Here is a 17,198-nt window from a genome sequence, read left to right on the forward strand (position 1 = left end):
GAAATTGTACTTGAGGCTGTGTGTGCTGTGTACATTGCTGGGCTCTTCAATTTCAAAACATTAAGGGAAAAACAGTACGGGCAATAGCCATACCTCAATAACCTTTTTCAAACTACGTATATGTATTCAATGGTACATGTATTTTGGATCATAATAATTTTCTTAAAATGCATGTTCTGACAACCATTAGCATGGATATGTGTATAAGAAGTAAGCTGCTTAAGAGCCACATATTTAACTGATGTTCACAGTTTGTGAGATTGTTCATCCAGATAATTCAACCCTTTGGTCATAAGAAAAACAATTTTCTGAAGGAGATTGGGAGACCCTTACACATTCCTGTACTTTCACTTTTCCTTTGGTCTCACCTTTGCCATCATGCCCCAAGCATTTTAATCTGATACTCCTAATCCCCTTTTCTTCCTAATGTAATCTACCTAATACTAATCACCCATGATGACCATCATCCTCTAAAAGGAGAAGAAAGGCAGCGGAACTTATGACTACCGTTTCTAGGCTAAGCTCCCAGTGTTATGACTTAAGTCAAGGGTTGTCAAGACATTCCTAGAGCAGGGATGGCTCCTCGGTATTGTACACCTGTTGGAGGGCAAACACGCCCAAGAGGATGACTCCCATGGAAACATGGGCCCCACCTGGGCACTTGTCTACACCTAGAGGCACGTGTAAATAAACAACCCCCGCAGTCTCCAGGGCCAGGAGCTGGGAGTTAGCGGCAGCCACACGCGCTGGCACCACAGCCCCTCTTACAGGCAGACAAGTGCACAGGAGGAACAAGAAAGCTTCTTTGACACTCGCCATCAACACAAGAGCTAAGAAACTACTACAAACTAAAGCCTCCATTGTGCTGGGACAAAAATAACTTATGTGATGAGAGCTTCAGGAGTCTATTCTTATACAGTGTATAAAGGCCTTCTTAAATGGCCATCAAAATGTTAAGTCTCTGTTAAAGTCCATGCTTGTTGGTAACAGAAAAGACTGTTGATAGCAACAGTGACAATAGTGAACACATCACAAAGATACAGAATTTTGTCTGAGGATACTTCAGACCTCTCCACAGGGTGTCTGTTTGGGGCACTTTCACTGGTGTCTTAAGTGAGGTAACTAAGAATGTCTCAAGAAGGGATCCTCAGAACTGCAGGGACCCTCAGGCCCATGTAAGAGTGTCTTCTGCTCAAGCAGACTCTGACGTCCTCAGTCAGGCCCGAATCAGACCTGATAATAACTGCTCATCCTGTTTTGAATCTCTTGTTTCCAAGGTGATGGACGAGGTCTTCTTTCCCTCAGAAACAAAGCATGAAGTTTTCCTATTTTACCCCTAAAAGAAAACTACAGGAAAGTGTACATATTCACTAGAAGAGTAGCTTAAAATGTAACCTTATACAATCATACATGGAATATGTTATCTTTCCTATATCAAGCCACAATCCTTCATAACAATGCTCTTTAATCGGGTCCCTCAAACAGTTCAATGTACAGTACCAACAGCAAAGTCGTTTGTAATCTTTTTGAAATCAATGACTATTCATATTTCAAACAATGTTCTAAATGTTGATACTGTACTGTCAAATTCTTGTCTGTAATGTTTTTAACACCTTTAAATCAAATATCGTACGTTTGCGACTTCAGATCATGCCATGATGTTACACGAAGTCTGCTAAGCTAATACAGTTCTTTGATTTGGTTTGATTTGTCACCTTTCTAAACTGCATGACAAGGTTCATGAGGCTGGAGGTTGTGGACTGTGCCTGAGAAGAGGAGCCGGCGGAAGACTGAAGAAGGTCCTCGATGGAAATCTTGTTCTTGACGGCCTGATAGAGCATGGTCTGGCGCAGGTTCAGACAACAGTACACCAGGATCTCAATCTGGAAGATACAGAACACAGAAGGCAGGAGAAAAAAGTGTTTAAGTAGGAATGTCAGTTGATTCTTAAAACTACATCACTGTAGCAACTGCTAACTAGGTGTTTTTATTGATTTGCAAGGCTTTGCTGCATGACAAATGGAACAAAACAGTAAATGTACTTTTCAACAAACACTTTTTAGTACCAGTGGTGATAGAGAATGTCCTCTACAAACAGTAATTTGTTCAAAGAAAAAACTTTTACTACCAAAATATGAGCCCTACCTTGTCTGACAACTCATTTTCTACATCCTTCTTTATCCTGCGGAGCATGAATGGCTTGAGGATCATGTGGAGGCGGGACAGTTGATCTGCAGGGAAGATTGCAATGAGAAGCTCATACATTTCACATCACTCAATTGCCTGTATAACTTTATAACTCTACCTACAATTGTCTAATAAACCTCAACTTATGACAAATGGGCTCCTAAACAAACCTGAAAGGGGGAACATAGAAAGATTTTACAATCGGCAATTTCAAACACTTAAGAATGCAAACATATGCTGAAACATGGCATTTATCTTCACACAGTTCCTGGAAAAGCCCTTGATATGTGCTTTTATATGTCAATAAGCTACAGATTTATTAGTATGTGCCAGATATGCCTCTCATAAGCTGGTGAAATATTGCAGCTGTCTGTAACAGCCTCTCTATGAATATACTTTATATGTGCATGATTAGCTGAGACAGAACAGATAATTATTCAGTCCCGTTAAGACCGCCTTTGATTATCACAAATCACAGAGTAAATTATGCATGCCTGATGCTTCAACGCTTGATTTAAGCATCTGTCTTGTACACAACGTTAGATGCATACTAATTACAGAAACAGGCGATGGCATCCCGATGAGCTTTGGCTATTTGAAATTGGTGGTTAGCAAAGAATACAAACAATAGATTTGTAAGATGGAGAGCAAACAATTTACTTTTTGCTCCCGACAATTGGAAACTTGATAATGGTACCTCTGTCAAAGCTTGCTGTTCTAGCATGTTGACATATTTACAGAGGACAATTAGTATGACTCAGCTGTTTGTTAAGCACATCATAAATAATCATTGATGCTGTTTTATTGCAAGTAATAGCTTCATAATTTACAATTAAAAATGAAAAATATGGATGTATATTAAGTCCATACATCTTCGCTACATTGCAGATGTCTCAAGTTCTTCTCAATGCCTTATCCATGACGAAACTTGTCTTAACCAGCACAGAGGAGTGTAGAGACTAGGTAGATTATGTGACACTTGACTTACTCTCATCCAATGGGGATGACTTGTTTTCAGCATGACCTTCAATGTCCTTGGAGAACCATTCATTGAACTCCTCATGAGAGTCAAACAGGGTGGGCATGATGAAATGGAGCAGGGCCCAAAGCTGAAAAAATATTTCACAATCAATCTGGAACTTAAAATCATTACTGTGATATATCAAAGAATATCTGTATGGGCATGCCTGTCTTGTGGATGGATATTATTAAGTTTAAAATTGTAACATAATGTTGATTACCATCACAGATGAACTTACATTCCAAGTATGAGAACTGATATCAAGGTATACCAAAAAGTAGTTACTCAAGCAACTGGATATGGTTTTGGAAACGGTCAGATGTTTCGGATAGAATCCACTATCCTTCGTCAGTGACACTGAAGTGATCTGGAAGAAACAGGTCTTTTATACTCTAACTATGAATGAAGATAATTTCAGATGTCCAATAGGAAACATTGTAAGACAATTCAGACTGAAGACAATTTGGATTCCAAAGAAAACAAAGGTAAGGCAAAATCAAGCTGAAGACAATTTGGATTTCAAAGGATAGCAAGGCTAAGGCACAAAGAATAGCAAGGCTTGATATCAAGGTATCCTTAAAAAAGGTCTTATAATAACTGCTAAAAGTGATTCTGATATTCAAGGCACTGGTACAAGTACCTTACCTCTGCCATGGTGTTCTGTATGGGTGTGCCTGTCAGGAGAAGTCTTACCTCTGCCATGGTGTTCTGTATGGGTGTGCCTGTAAGCAGCCTTACCTCTGCCATGGTGTTCTGTATGGGTGTGCCTGTCAGGAGAAGCCTTACCTCTGCCATGGTGTTCTGTATGGGTGTGCCTGCGAGGAGCCTTACCTCTGCCATGGTGTTCTGTATGGGTGTGTCAGCCAAGAGAAGCCTTACCTCTGCCATGGTGTTCTGTATGGGTGTGCCTGTAAGCAGCCTTACCTCTGCCATGGTGTTCTGTATGGGTGTGCCAGTAAGCAGCCTTACCTCTGCCATGGTGTTCTGTATGGGTGTGCCAGTCAGGAGAAGCCTGTTCCTACAGCTGAAGCCCAGCAGGATCTTCCACCTGACACTGGCGCTGCTCTTGATGGCCTGCGCCTCGTCCAGCACCATGTACTGCCACTTGATGCGCTGGAAGTACTTGACGTCCTGCACCACCAGCTGGTAGGAGGTGATGAGCACGTGGAAGGGCGCGTCCTCCGTGTGCATCTGCAGCTGCTTCTGCAAGGGTTAGAGTCAAGAAATAGGCTAAGGATGCAGTCACATACGCCATGCAATCGTCATAAGATTTTGATGCCATAGAATTTTCAAACAGGCCGTGAGTCCCGTGACAGTAGCCAACCACCGACATGAATCCAAAACAGCATTTTGTGTACTAAGACAGTTGAAATTTTCAGGAAACATCCTTAAAAAAATGCCCTAAGGTAGCAATCATACCATTAGTGACCATATAGGAATAACTGAGTAAAAGAAATCATTTCGGGCTTCTTATGAAGTCTTGGAAATGTTGGCTGTAGGGTATCATTGTGGTAATCCTAGATGACCTAGGTCTTAACCCATCTTCAAGCAGGCGTTAAGTGACCAGCTGGCCTTTTGGACCACCTTAAGGATTTGGAAAGGTGTACTTTATAAGAAAAAAATTGTAGATCATTACCAATCTTCAAGCAGATGTTAAGTTTTCTGACCAATCTCAAAGCAGAGATAAAGTGACCAGCTGGCCTTCGGACAGTCCAGACTACGAGGGGTGTCAGAAAAGCCAGTCACAAAACGCTCATTATTTTTCACACCATCATCTGCTTGGAGATTATGTTAGAAATACCTCTTTTTGAATGTCACAAAGAAAGAAAGAAAGAAAGAAAGAAAGGTATGAACAAGAAATAGATTCCCATCACCAAGTCTTTTGTTCTTTTTAAGAAGCCAATCCTCTTCCATTGAGGAACAGAATAAAAATCAATCTTTCCTCGGGGCATTTGCCAATCTGGTAAGAATGCCAAATGTTCCATTCAAATTGTTTGACAAAGCCCTGAGATTCATCACCCAATAGAACCACTAACTGCAGGATGACCTCTACCTTGACAAGGTCGTGGCCCCTTCCATTTCCTCTCAGGCAGAACTAATTCTAGCACCACTCCATGCAGATGGCAGTGGGGAGTCAAGATTGTTGGAACAAAGAGTGGTCCATATTGTAGGACTTGTCTTCAGTAACACTGTACCCAATGTCTAGACAACACCACTACCTCTCATAGCAATAAGCACAGGTGCCCCCCATTGCATTCACATCCCACTTTCTGTACTGTAATAATGATTGTCATAACGTTACATAATGCAATGAGAATATAAGTGAAACGATATTGGCTGAGAAACAATTGTCCAACATGTGATCCAACTTGTAAGTGCCTGTAGGAAAACTTGTCACCTTCTTTAAGTTTAATGAAACTTTTTTGGAACAGCCCCAACCCTTGTGTTCTTCAAGCAAGAGGGACACCCAAGGTCAAGGTGTCAGGTCACTTTTATAGAGTTCCCATAATGCATGAATATGGCTATTGTGACCTTCACTTGTAGCACATATTTATGCCCAGCAGACCAAGAAAACTATTGGGAGGACTCAGAAATACTCCTATTGACTGCCATTACATAGGGTGACAGGCTCTGGTCCCCAACCTGCTAACTGGAGTGTTGTATTTCACCCTTCTGGTTAGGAAGTAAAACTTCCAGGTCAGGAGGGTCAATTGCAGCCTGCACACTGGGTAAGTGTGACTAATTCTGCCTTGGGGTTTCTTCCAGCAGGCACCTGACTTCAGAACCTGTCAGCGTGTGCGCAAGTTAGACTCACACAAGCAGCACAGTCTTTCTGCACTGTTCCACAGTTTTGCAGTGGCATGTACAATATACATACAGCTTTCGCCCCACAAATCTGCCATTCTTACAATCTCAAAGAGGAGGGTCAGTTGGCAAGGTCATAAACCTCCAAAGACACCATCCCAAAGTCCCAATGACAGGCAAGTGGGTGATTCTAAAGCTTTTTGCAACATAAATCACATGTCCCTGTCTTTCATCACGTTCCATGTTGTAATACTAGTGTTAAATTTCACAGTTGCTGTCAGGCCCAGTGATAGATGCTGTCTAAATGGGCTTGATTTGCAAAAAGCATCAACACACCAGTCAAAGGACGCGTGCACTGTGAAACAAAAAGTTTGGAGTGAGCAACATCTGTTGGTACTATGTGACTGCCTTTGAAGTTTCTGCCAAGCCTGCTACCACTGCCTGACATTGTTTTCCACAATGCCTATAATCGCAGACCTGAAGAATCACAGCCAATTCAAAGATGAAGGATGAAAGGGGTTTCCGTTTTCAATAAGACAATGAAGACAACCACCTTACCAAGGGTAAGGCAGATGAACAAAGGCAAATTTCAGAAGGATATTTCTCCTTTCATTTTCAAAACAGAGCTGGGTTGGACAGTGCCAATCACAACTTATTATGATCCAGATTTTCCATCAACTTAGCAAACAATACCAGGATAATGTATAATGATGATGTAATTTGTCATTCTCTGACATATTATGTTCCGAGTTCTATCTCAGAAAAGAATATGTTTTCAGGTCAATCTTGCAGACAAGACCTTGCCTGCTGTTGAAGACCATAAGACCTGTGATTCAACATGTCATCCTCAACAAGAAACCACATGCTACAATCTACTTGAGAAGAAAGAGCAAGTGTTACAGACGCTTGCTTGCAGCAGTTTAAGTTTTCTGCACAGCTGGCATGTTCAGGGATTTGCATACAGTACAATGTTTCACCACCACAACACTGGCCACTGACCACTTGTGGATTAATTACTCCCTGGACAATATTGAAAACCATGTCAAGGTCAAAAAGGTCAAGGAAGTATAGTCAGGAAAGAACAAAAATTGGAGTCCCCCAGTGGCTTTCAGAGTACCCCACTGACCAATACTGGAGTGGTCAAACCATTGTTCTTGGCCATCTGACAGCAAAGGTCCTCCAGGCCATCAGCTGACCAACTGGACGACAAAGGTTGCCTGCCTTTGTGTTCCTCATTAGCATAATCCTATTGTAGCCCTGATCTTCCAGCGGCACTGATGGCCTAGTAACGATGGAGTAACGGTAATTTAATGAGTGCTTTGCTGAATAGGTGCAGCAGGTGTGGGGAGGGGGGCATGACTAACCTGATTCCAGAACTTTCGTAAGACTTTCCTGTCATGCTGGTTGCCCCAATATGGCAGCACCTACGGAAGTACCAAAAACATTTATGTCATAACAGTCGGTTTTTGTTTAATACATCATGAAAGCATGAGAAAAGTCATCTGTTCTAGTCAGTGTAAAAAAGTTCTTTGTACAGAGTATGTAGTAAATTGTCAGACATATACTTTATTATGCTACAGAGCTCAAACACTATTGTAGATGTCATGACATTAGTACCCAGCAAAGCCATGAAATTTCAACCTGCTAATCAATAATCCAGCAGGTGTACTCATGGATTTTGAGATGGACTGCCGACATTTTGGATTGAATACTAAAGACTTTACAGTCTAAAGTGGAAAGCTGGTTTTCAAAACAGTTGGAGCAGTTGCTGGATGTTGCTTATGTATGTAAGAACATGTAGTGACTGTAGTTTCATGGCTGGGTAGAAGGCTATGCATGCAGACATGTCTGCTCAGTACTAGCTGTGAGTGGAACGTAGAGTGTACTTGCCTTAAACTTTGGTACAAAGCGACTGCACTCCTGCTGCCAGTTGTGGAGTGTTGAAGCCGGGGCGATGACCAGGAAGGGCCCCCATATCCCCACACGCTGAAGGGACACGGGGGAAGAAAGCAACATGTCAGCAAGACAGTAGGTTTTGATCTGAGAAGTCATGATCAAAGCTGAGGACAATTCTTTTAAATGGTGTCTACCACACCTTTACAAACTCGAGCAGAAAAAGTTCAAACAGTTTCTAATATACTTTCTTCACCACTGTACAGATGTTATCTTAGTCAGACAGGGATCTTTCAAGTATTGCCTTGGCAATCATGTTACATATCTTAATTTTATCACTTACAAAGATTCTGCAATGTGCTATACATTAGACAGTGTAAGTGTAATGGTTAATGTATATGATGATGATATCTTTTCTTTGTTTTACAGTTCTTATTAATTAATGACCAAGGTGACCTGTTCATCATGCAAGAAGCCTTATATTTTTGCTTGATTTAATAGATTTACAAAACACAAAGCAGCCATACACAAAGGGCAGTGGTCACAGTCAAGTTGTTGCATTCACAATCTCATTAATAAATATGAGCGACCTGTACACTGGAGCACTCTGACCAATCCCTGCTCGATCTCATCGTTTCTTTATAGAACATTTCAGTCCACTTTCATAAGACATGCAAAGTGAAAACTGAGGTCACTGTAACAAATCACAATGGTGGGGGACAACCTGTTTCATTACTTCCAGGGTAGGAGGTCGTAAGATCGGGTTAAATGAGATGTTGGACTGTGGATACTGACAGGGAGACAAAAGACAGGCACGGGCCAGGAACAAGTGGCAGATGGCCTGGGCCGCTGGGGCTGAGGAAGGACTCATGACTTTTGTAACGATTGAACCAGTGGAAAACATTCATTTGTGTAAGGCAGGGACAGGACAAACTTTCATCCAGCCACTTGTGAGTGTGTGCTCCTAGCCGGCTAAGCCGTTACAGTCTTTGAAACACTTCCTTTCTTGTACTTTATTGTGAGGGGGGACCGCTTGGGGTCTGAGGAGAAAGGAAGAATGACATCACCACTTCTACAAGGGTGGAACACAAGTAATGGGGATTTAATGAACCCAAGTGATGCCACGCTTCAGGCTGGTCAAAGCCCCCCTACTGGCCCTCGGTAACTATGCAAAATAATACAATTTTGTGGTGTGGACATGCTTCAGGACCTGCTCCAAAACACGCCCAGCGGGGGCCGCCATTATGTGAGGGCTCTTTGCGAGCAGCTGTCCGGGGTGCTAGAGCCGAAAGTTGGAGCAGAAGCGGAGGTTTTACCTCTGCCAGATGTGCGAGGAAAGCGATGCTCTGAACAGTCTTCCCCAACCCCATCTCATCTGCAAGGATGCCATTGATACCCTGAAGAACAAAAAAAGTAATTAACTGTTAGGGCAAGGAAGTATTATGGTCAATGGATTAGCTAGAAGCTGTAGTTAGCTTCCATCCTAATAAACAGATGTTGATAATGATCTGAATGACAATCTGATGGACCACTGGTGCTTTTATAGCAAGGCATGAAACACATGACGGGATAAGGTGTTTTATACGACCATTAGAACGGACTATAAAAACATGATGGTAACAATAAAGAGGATGATTACATAAATGGTGATTGATAGATATTTTTCCTGATATGTCAAATCATTGATCGTCACATTAGAAGAAGGATGTTGAATAACAAGGGTAGTACTTTTACCTGATCATACAGATTGGCTAGCCAGTTCAAACCCTGTAATACAAGAAAAAAAGTTTTGTTTGTACCATCTCTACATTTACAAGAAAGTTGTTTCACAAGTTGCAGTAATAATAAAAGTAACTATACTGTTTACAATGTGTAACAGAGGGGTTACAAAAATTTATTTTTCATTTATTTAGTTGTTTGTTTTGATGGTTCTGTCCATCTGTTTCTGGCACGGAGGCTGGGGCTATCACATCAGGAGGCCTGAACTTTATTCTGTCTTCAAAGTCTTCTGATGTTCTAAATCCAGGCTGGAGGAACCTTTCAAGATGAATCCGATTGGGCCCAGCTAACAATAACAGTGACAGGGTGAGAAATTATACATTATTTCATTGATAGAAGCTGAAAGAATGATCAAGATTGATCTCCAGCCTAATCTGAGACCCCAGCATCCTCCGGGCACACGATGGAAAATCACGGAAAATTACTGTAATTACGGGGCAGGTTCTCCTTTCTGTGGAGATGTGGGGGCGCTTGTAATAACAGAGGGAAGGGATAACTCTTTCTGTACATCCTGACTGCACAACACAGAGGCATTCCAGTAGGGGACACAGGAAAATTACAGGTTTGCTGCAGCACCAGGGAGAGGCCAATTTTCCCCGGACTTCCTTGTCATGCAAATGAGCCGGGATCTGGCAGGAAGGACATATGGCAAACTTGAACCTAAGGCAGGACAGTGGACATTTGTCTTCCTTTGTTGATCACAGCACCCACACCCCTTCTGGTGAAAACAACAATCACAGCACCAGAATGGGAAGCAGAGCACTTCAGAGTGGGGTTGATTAAAACTTCCGTCGAAGCAGCAAGGCAGGACAGCTGTACTTGGAAAGCGTCAGCATGAGTTGAGGGAAGAACAAAAGGAGACACTTCAGAGCTTTTGTGCCACCAGAGTTTCTGTCCTAACAACAGCCTGGTTACCTCCTCCACCTCTGGGAGTGGGGGGGGGGGGGGGGGAGGGCAGGGTCAAAGTGAAAAGCAGGCTCTGCAGCAGCTGCATACAAAAGTAGGGAATAAGAATAGTCTCTTTAGGCTGGCACACGTGTGTGGTCATGGTTGATTATGGGTCCACGCGCGGCCACAACGGCATCAAAAACATCACAGTGGGCAGGCATAATGGGGCACTCAAACCACAGAATTCCGGGGAAAATTGTTTGTACTGTACACAGCACACTTCCACCGTGCTGCACGTGGACAAAAATGCCACCAACAGTAAAACTAGCGACACTGGTAACACTTTTGTCCTGCGATTCTCGGGGTTTAGTCATGGTAAGATCACGTCTTTGGCTGACTCTATAAACTCTGTCGTGTAGGACGGATGAAATCCAGTCATGGAAACAATGTACCGTCGGTACAAGAAAAAAAGTTGAGATAACATGGCCAATGAAACTGTATGTGCTGGCAACAGATTCTCTGTCAACTGTGGTCTTGTAACACTTGACAAGATCGAATGATGCTTGGTACACTTTCTATTCAAAAACAATTAAATGTATCAACAACAATGTATAAATAATGGTCACAATCAGTTGCTAGGAGAGAAATCCTGCAAAAGAAATATACGTACAAGCTGCCATTATGTCCTACCTTCAGCCTAAAATGACATTCTGACCCGGAAAGCTACGGTACAATTTTCTGCCATTTTCTGTTTCATAAAGGACCAAGGTCAGTTCTTTGACAAGTGCTTCCAATCTGCAGAAGGTAAATCATAGGACAATACAGGACTACATTTTAGTTTCATGGTTTCCAAACTTGACAGGACTAATATGTACCGATCTGTCGCTACAAGCCTCTATAGAATATATACATCCTTAGGGTCAAACTTTACTATCAACTCCACAGCTCCAACTTGGTAACGGTTTTATAAGATAATTCACCATGCTAATGTATGCTTAGTACAAATATTATTATTGTACTTTCAAGTTTTTGTACCATGCTTAATTATTAAACTACCCAATAAACTTATGTAGTATTCTTTAAATTATCGAGGAACAGCCTGGAGTGATTCAGGCAATGTGCCAGAGAAGTGGAACACAATCATGCATATGGCAGATGTTTTTCTAGGCACGTTCAGTCGGCCAACCTCCAGACAATTTTCAATCCAGTCTTACAAAACAACAACAACAACAAAAGAAGCGAAGCGAAATTGTCTACCACTTCACCCTAGCCTGTAAATAGACCTTTGCACCTGAGTACAATAGAACCAGTTACCTTTGCAACATACAATTCACTTTGTGCTGAAGAACCTAAAAGTACTTTGTACATCCCTCAGAAAACTCTTCTGTTTTGTCTCTATAATTTTATTCTACCAGTAGATATGATCAGATACGGGGATATATTCCTTTGTGAATTACATTGTCTACTCAAATATTCCTAGTGTTTTACATGAAAGATGCTTGGTCTGTTAAATTCTGCTCTAATTGGAAAATCTGCTGGTATATCAAATGAGAATATAAGTAGCAATTAAGCAAATATCTAACGTCACTTTGGTTGCCAAGTAGTGGGTTAAATCATATATTTTCTATCTAATCAGTCTGAATCGGCAAATTCCAGTCACAATCTCTAATTAATGTTTTTATGCTTCATGTGATGTTGCACATGGTTGACTACGCTTGACGCTAGAATATTAATAGGTCGGCATTTTGGGGAATAAAACAGGATATTTCCCCAATTAAAATCAATGAATACATGAATCATAATCAGCTCTGCACCCCCATCCCTGGGTGATTTCCCCCCATTCTGGGAATCGTTCCCCCAGTCTGTGGTTCCTTCTGAAATAGGACACTCCACGACTGTCACCACTAATTTCCCTCGCACTCTGTAACCACTGTTTATTAATAAGATATGATGATGACATACAATATTTCCCCCATTTCTCCATGTGTATATGCATGAATGAAACATCCATGTCCCAACCATCCCCAAAAACTTGATTTACATGGAATTAATCAGTACCGAACATCTGTCCGCGATAGCGCTGGTGAAGTGGCAATTCTTAGTCATTATTGTCTGCTACAGCAAAAACAACCACAAATCAAAGTTGCAAACTGCTCTGCTGGGACCACAAGCCGTTCAGCCAGCCTTGAGCACAAATTTGTTGTGATTATGTTTGTAGAATGTGCGATGTTTACCCAGGGAGAGGGGAGGTCTACCCCACGTGTTGCTCCATCCCACAGGGCAGGTGGGGTGAAGTGCACATAATGGGACTTTATTACCTCGTGTGCCATTGACATTGCTTTATCAAATCTAGCACATCCGCTTATGTGTACCACAACAATGGAGCAAATATACACCTATATCTGACACCACGTGCACACACATTACTGCAGCAGCTAACGTGAGCTTACAATGTATTCTTGGCAGGATAACGTCTAAGCGAGGTATGATCCGGATTAAGTCTAAACATGCCCCTAGGCCAAGCCGCTTCATAAGGGCTGGGGTGTAGCTGATTAAGTCAGGTCACACAGCGTTGATGGCACCATCTTTATTCCAGTCATAGTACAGCATGTTAGAGCTAATGTATGAAGCACTCGCTGCCCTTGGAACAACACATGCACCAGTGTTATTGAAACGATTGGACAGCTGACACAGGCCAAGCCTTCCAATTGGTTTCATTCACATTCAAAATCGGCAGGTGACCTACCAAGGACAAGTGTGATCCTTTTGTTTATCAACTACATAAAAGCCATATTTGGAATTTAAAAAAAAACTGTTTCAAAAATTATAGTAGAAGAGATAAAATAAATGAAGGTAACTATGCAGTATTAACTGCATAGTTTAACCTGTCAATGGTCATAGTTGGCCGCCAAACACTTTCGGCAAAGAAGTTAAGAAATCTGCAGAAGTTCATAAAGAAAATGAGTTAGATAAAGCTTGCGATCCAGTTGAAAAGGTGCATTTCATTTCATACTGAAAATAAAGCCTTCAAAAGAGTAGCTCTTTGAATGACAAAGATTTCCTCAGGCGAGGCTTCCCAAGACACAAGGCCTTCATGACTTCGTATAAAAATCAACTTCCTCTTCAATCATCATGATCTCTCCATCTGACCAGGGAACCGACAACAGTCGCTGATATTATGATAAAGCGAGCAGTAAAAGGTAAGGTTGTAGATTGATGTGCAGAATCATGCTGACATTGTGCCTGTCTCGGAGGATAAACCCGCAGCGATCGGGGACATTCACTTTAACTACACATCACCTCCGCTGTGATGCCAGGTGCTGATGGGACTGCTATTTGGAGGGGAGAAGCTGTTTTGTCCCAGAAGAGGATAATTGATTTGAAAGTCAGATTTGGGGGTATGGCAGGTTTGCTAAATAGACTGGTATCGTTCAAGGGCACAGAGTCTCTCCGGAGGTCCCATTATATTGTGATGATTTTACTTAACCTAGAAATACTATGCTCAATTAGGGAGATATGGTTTATTGCACTTGCAAATCTATCTGAAGCAAGTTGTGAAAAATTGTTCTTCTGTCAAGTCTTGCATTTGAACCAAAGATAGAAAGCAGCATTCCATTGTGACAGGTGCACATGGTCCTGGATAAGAGAAGTAATTTGGTTTTGGCTGAGCAATTTTTTATGGCTGAATCTCCAATAATACTGAACTTCTAACAGTAACATTCCAGCTGCACAAAATAAATTTTGATACAGACGTAACATGTTTTTATGTAAAGTTTGTATCCATATTCAATTGCAAACTTTCAACAGTAAATTGCCTATTCTCACAAAGGCAGAATACTATCTGACATTAAGGGGAGATCTCTTGGTTAGAACCCCAATCATACAAGTTGCAATTGAAGATCAGTTACATTTCTTAACCTTTCACCCTAAACTAAGTTATACTCACTCACTCACTCACTCACTCACTCACTCACTCAACTTTTCCTTTCTTTAGACACAAGAGAAGTTCTGACCTTGAGCTGGTAGGCCTTGAGCTGACCGTTGAAAAACGAGGGTTGGGAGAGATCACCTTTCGCCATCATGGGGTTAGCCAGGCTGAAGGTTTCGTCAACTGTGGGACAAATAACGACAGTTTCATGTCTGCTATATTACCTACATGAAAAATGGAGATACTGTTTTGGATGTGTCTGTGTGTCTGTGTTTTCACACATCTGTGGTCAGCACAAAGTCTGTATGGACTGTGATGATATTTGGTATGTGTGGGTACGTCTTGGTCGAGTTTGGTGCCTCTGGCAGCGACCTTGTGAGGCGTGATGTCAACTACAATTGGTGTCACTCTTGGACGATAAATGAACTGATTGTTATATTACACAACTTTTCAACATTGTGACATAACTTGGCATGTATATAGAAAATTAAAATCAAGATTGTCAAAATGAATGAAATACATACATACTGTGCATTAGTCCAGTATTTTCACCATTGTTACAACGATCTAAGACAATAATATGATTATTTGACTGGCAGGATTTACTTATTTCATTTCAGTTTTTGCACATGACCTGTGTATTTTTCTACCTCTATCTGTGTAATGAAAAGTGACTTTTTAAATTTCACCTGCATCTATGAAGAAAATATGCAGCGTTATGAAAAGTACTGTAGATGCATTTAAGTTTGCGGGGATTGAATTTCGCGGTAGCAGGAAAAAGGTCTTTTTGCGGTGGTTTTAAGTTCGGAGTAGCACAATGCACTGTAGTCTCTTACTGCCGTGTAAAAATGTTTGTGGAGGTTTCTCATTCGTGGTGATGCGGCCACCGCGGAAACCGCGAACATTAAATCACTGCAAAAGTTTCTGCATTTACAGTAATGTTTGCTACATGTGCAGTTGTATCCAAATTACACATGAAAGGCATGTGGATCGATCACCATCACACTTGATAGGTGGTTTTTGGGTCAGGTCAGGGCTTTCAGCTCCAGACAATTTTGCCTAACTTTCACTGCAAGAAAAGTTGCCTAACTCTTCTGACAACGAAGCAATAATAAACATTCACAAACCTATTGTGCGATAGCAAGGATTGATACAATAGCAATGTTTTTAACAATACTCAGAAAATAGAAAATACCTACCGGTATCACAATTACTTCAAACCAGATTCTGTCCCATGTATTGGGGGAGCTTCAGACATGACACCTCTAGTCTGACATCATGTACCAAACACATGGTGTGCTAGGCTAAACATATAAATTGTGGTGCACCCACTTAGCACATTAAAAAACCTAGTTCAACCTGCTTATCTTATTTCTTATATGGTGATAGTCAGTGTCTCCAGGCACAGAAGTGATTTTGCAATTTTGCCTAACTTAACAGGGCAAAAAGCTACCCACTGGCTAGGTCTGCCTAACTTAGCCACCAGCACTGAGCAAACAATGGTGCTACCATGCTGGGCGTTGACTGAACACAGGAAATGCTGTCAGGAGAACTGAAGCATTCCTACATCTCCTGGTGCTTCTACAAACTACAACTGCAGTCCACTTTGAAACTCGATCTTCTTTTGTCTGTCATCGTTATTCTGAATCCAAACAGATTAGGTTTTTAGTTACATATGCATCAAATTAAATAGATGACACCTCCTCTACATCAAAGAGAAAAGAGAGATTTCAGGACCCTCTATAGATGGTGACTTATTCTGAAAATATCTGAGATGCTGACCCGTAATCTGAGTACTCGAGAGAACCTCTCTCTGATAGTGAGTGACAAATATTTATGGAATAGCTGAAAATACCTCATAGAAACTTATATAACAACACTTACATTTTTCTTGATTGGAACGTTTAGAAGCAGCGACTTCTTCATCAAAGGCACGTTTCTGAAACATACAAGTGACGATACTTAAAAATTATTAAAAACTATCTAGTTCTAAAAGAGCCTCACCAGATGATATAGCATACGGCAGAACTAGAAAAAAAGTTTTCTTCCATTTGCTGATAAAACGTATTTCCTGTCGTGAAAGTTGTAACGGTAGCATATAATGTAAAGCTCCAACTAGATTTTTCATAGAAATGTCTCATGTTCTCACTGTTCATTGTACTGTACATGAAAGGCAAGAAAACAAAGAAAACAGTAAAAGATCATGTTGTACATAAGCATACCTTTGCCTGGTGGGCATCATAAGCCTCCTGTGCATTCCGAAGAGCGGTTGCCTTCATCAGTTCACTGTCTGTGGAACAAATTTTGGACACTCAGCGAAACTTGACTTCTGTTAGAAAATGACTTTTGACAGTTACCCATCACATAGAGGAACATTTTCTGAAGTGCCAACACAAAATCGCAGTGAGGCATTCACTCATGACAATTCCATGGTGATGGCTTAGTCATGCCCTCTGTCCAACAGAGTGAGTATTGCAGGTTTAGTCTACTTTGTTTTCAGCCCTATCTACTTTCCTAAAAGATTACTTCAAAGGAGGTAAATTCTTGGGACTTTCAAAAATTGGCTTTCCTAGATTTCTTCATAGTTTCAATTGTTTTAGTACTTAGAAAAGACCATACTGAAATACATGTATCATAATTTGTTTAGATCTATTCATATTATTTATTTATTCATCTATTGATCAAAATTCTATTCAA

At 41.2% G+C, this 17,198-nt stretch overlaps 1 protein-coding gene across 1 annotated transcript in view; it reads right to left on the reverse strand.

Moving 5' to 3' along the window:
• LOC118417249 (chromatin-remodeling ATPase INO80-like) overlaps positions 1 to 17,198 on the reverse strand; it is a gene marked incomplete in the record, with an annotated part of 77,312 nt that overhangs the window by 49,765 nt on the left and 10,349 nt on the right. The window contains 11 exon segments of the mRNA XM_035822737.1: positions 1,716 to 1,883; positions 2,146 to 2,231; positions 3,176 to 3,296; positions 4,178 to 4,411; positions 7,378 to 7,437; positions 7,904 to 7,999; positions 9,223 to 9,303; positions 9,641 to 9,673; positions 14,587 to 14,684; positions 16,386 to 16,440; positions 16,724 to 16,791. Coding sequence (XP_035678630.1) covers positions 1,716 to 1,883; positions 2,146 to 2,231; positions 3,176 to 3,296; positions 4,178 to 4,411; positions 7,378 to 7,437; positions 7,904 to 7,999; positions 9,223 to 9,303; positions 9,641 to 9,673; positions 14,587 to 14,684; positions 16,386 to 16,440; positions 16,724 to 16,791 — 1,100 coding nt within the window.

The sequence above is a fragment of the Branchiostoma floridae genome, chromosome 1 (genome assembly GCF_000003815.2).
Source record: "Branchiostoma floridae strain S238N-H82 chromosome 1, Bfl_VNyyK, whole genome shotgun sequence".
NCBI classification, from domain to species: Eukaryota; Metazoa; Chordata; class Leptocardii; order Amphioxiformes; family Branchiostomatidae; genus Branchiostoma; species Branchiostoma floridae.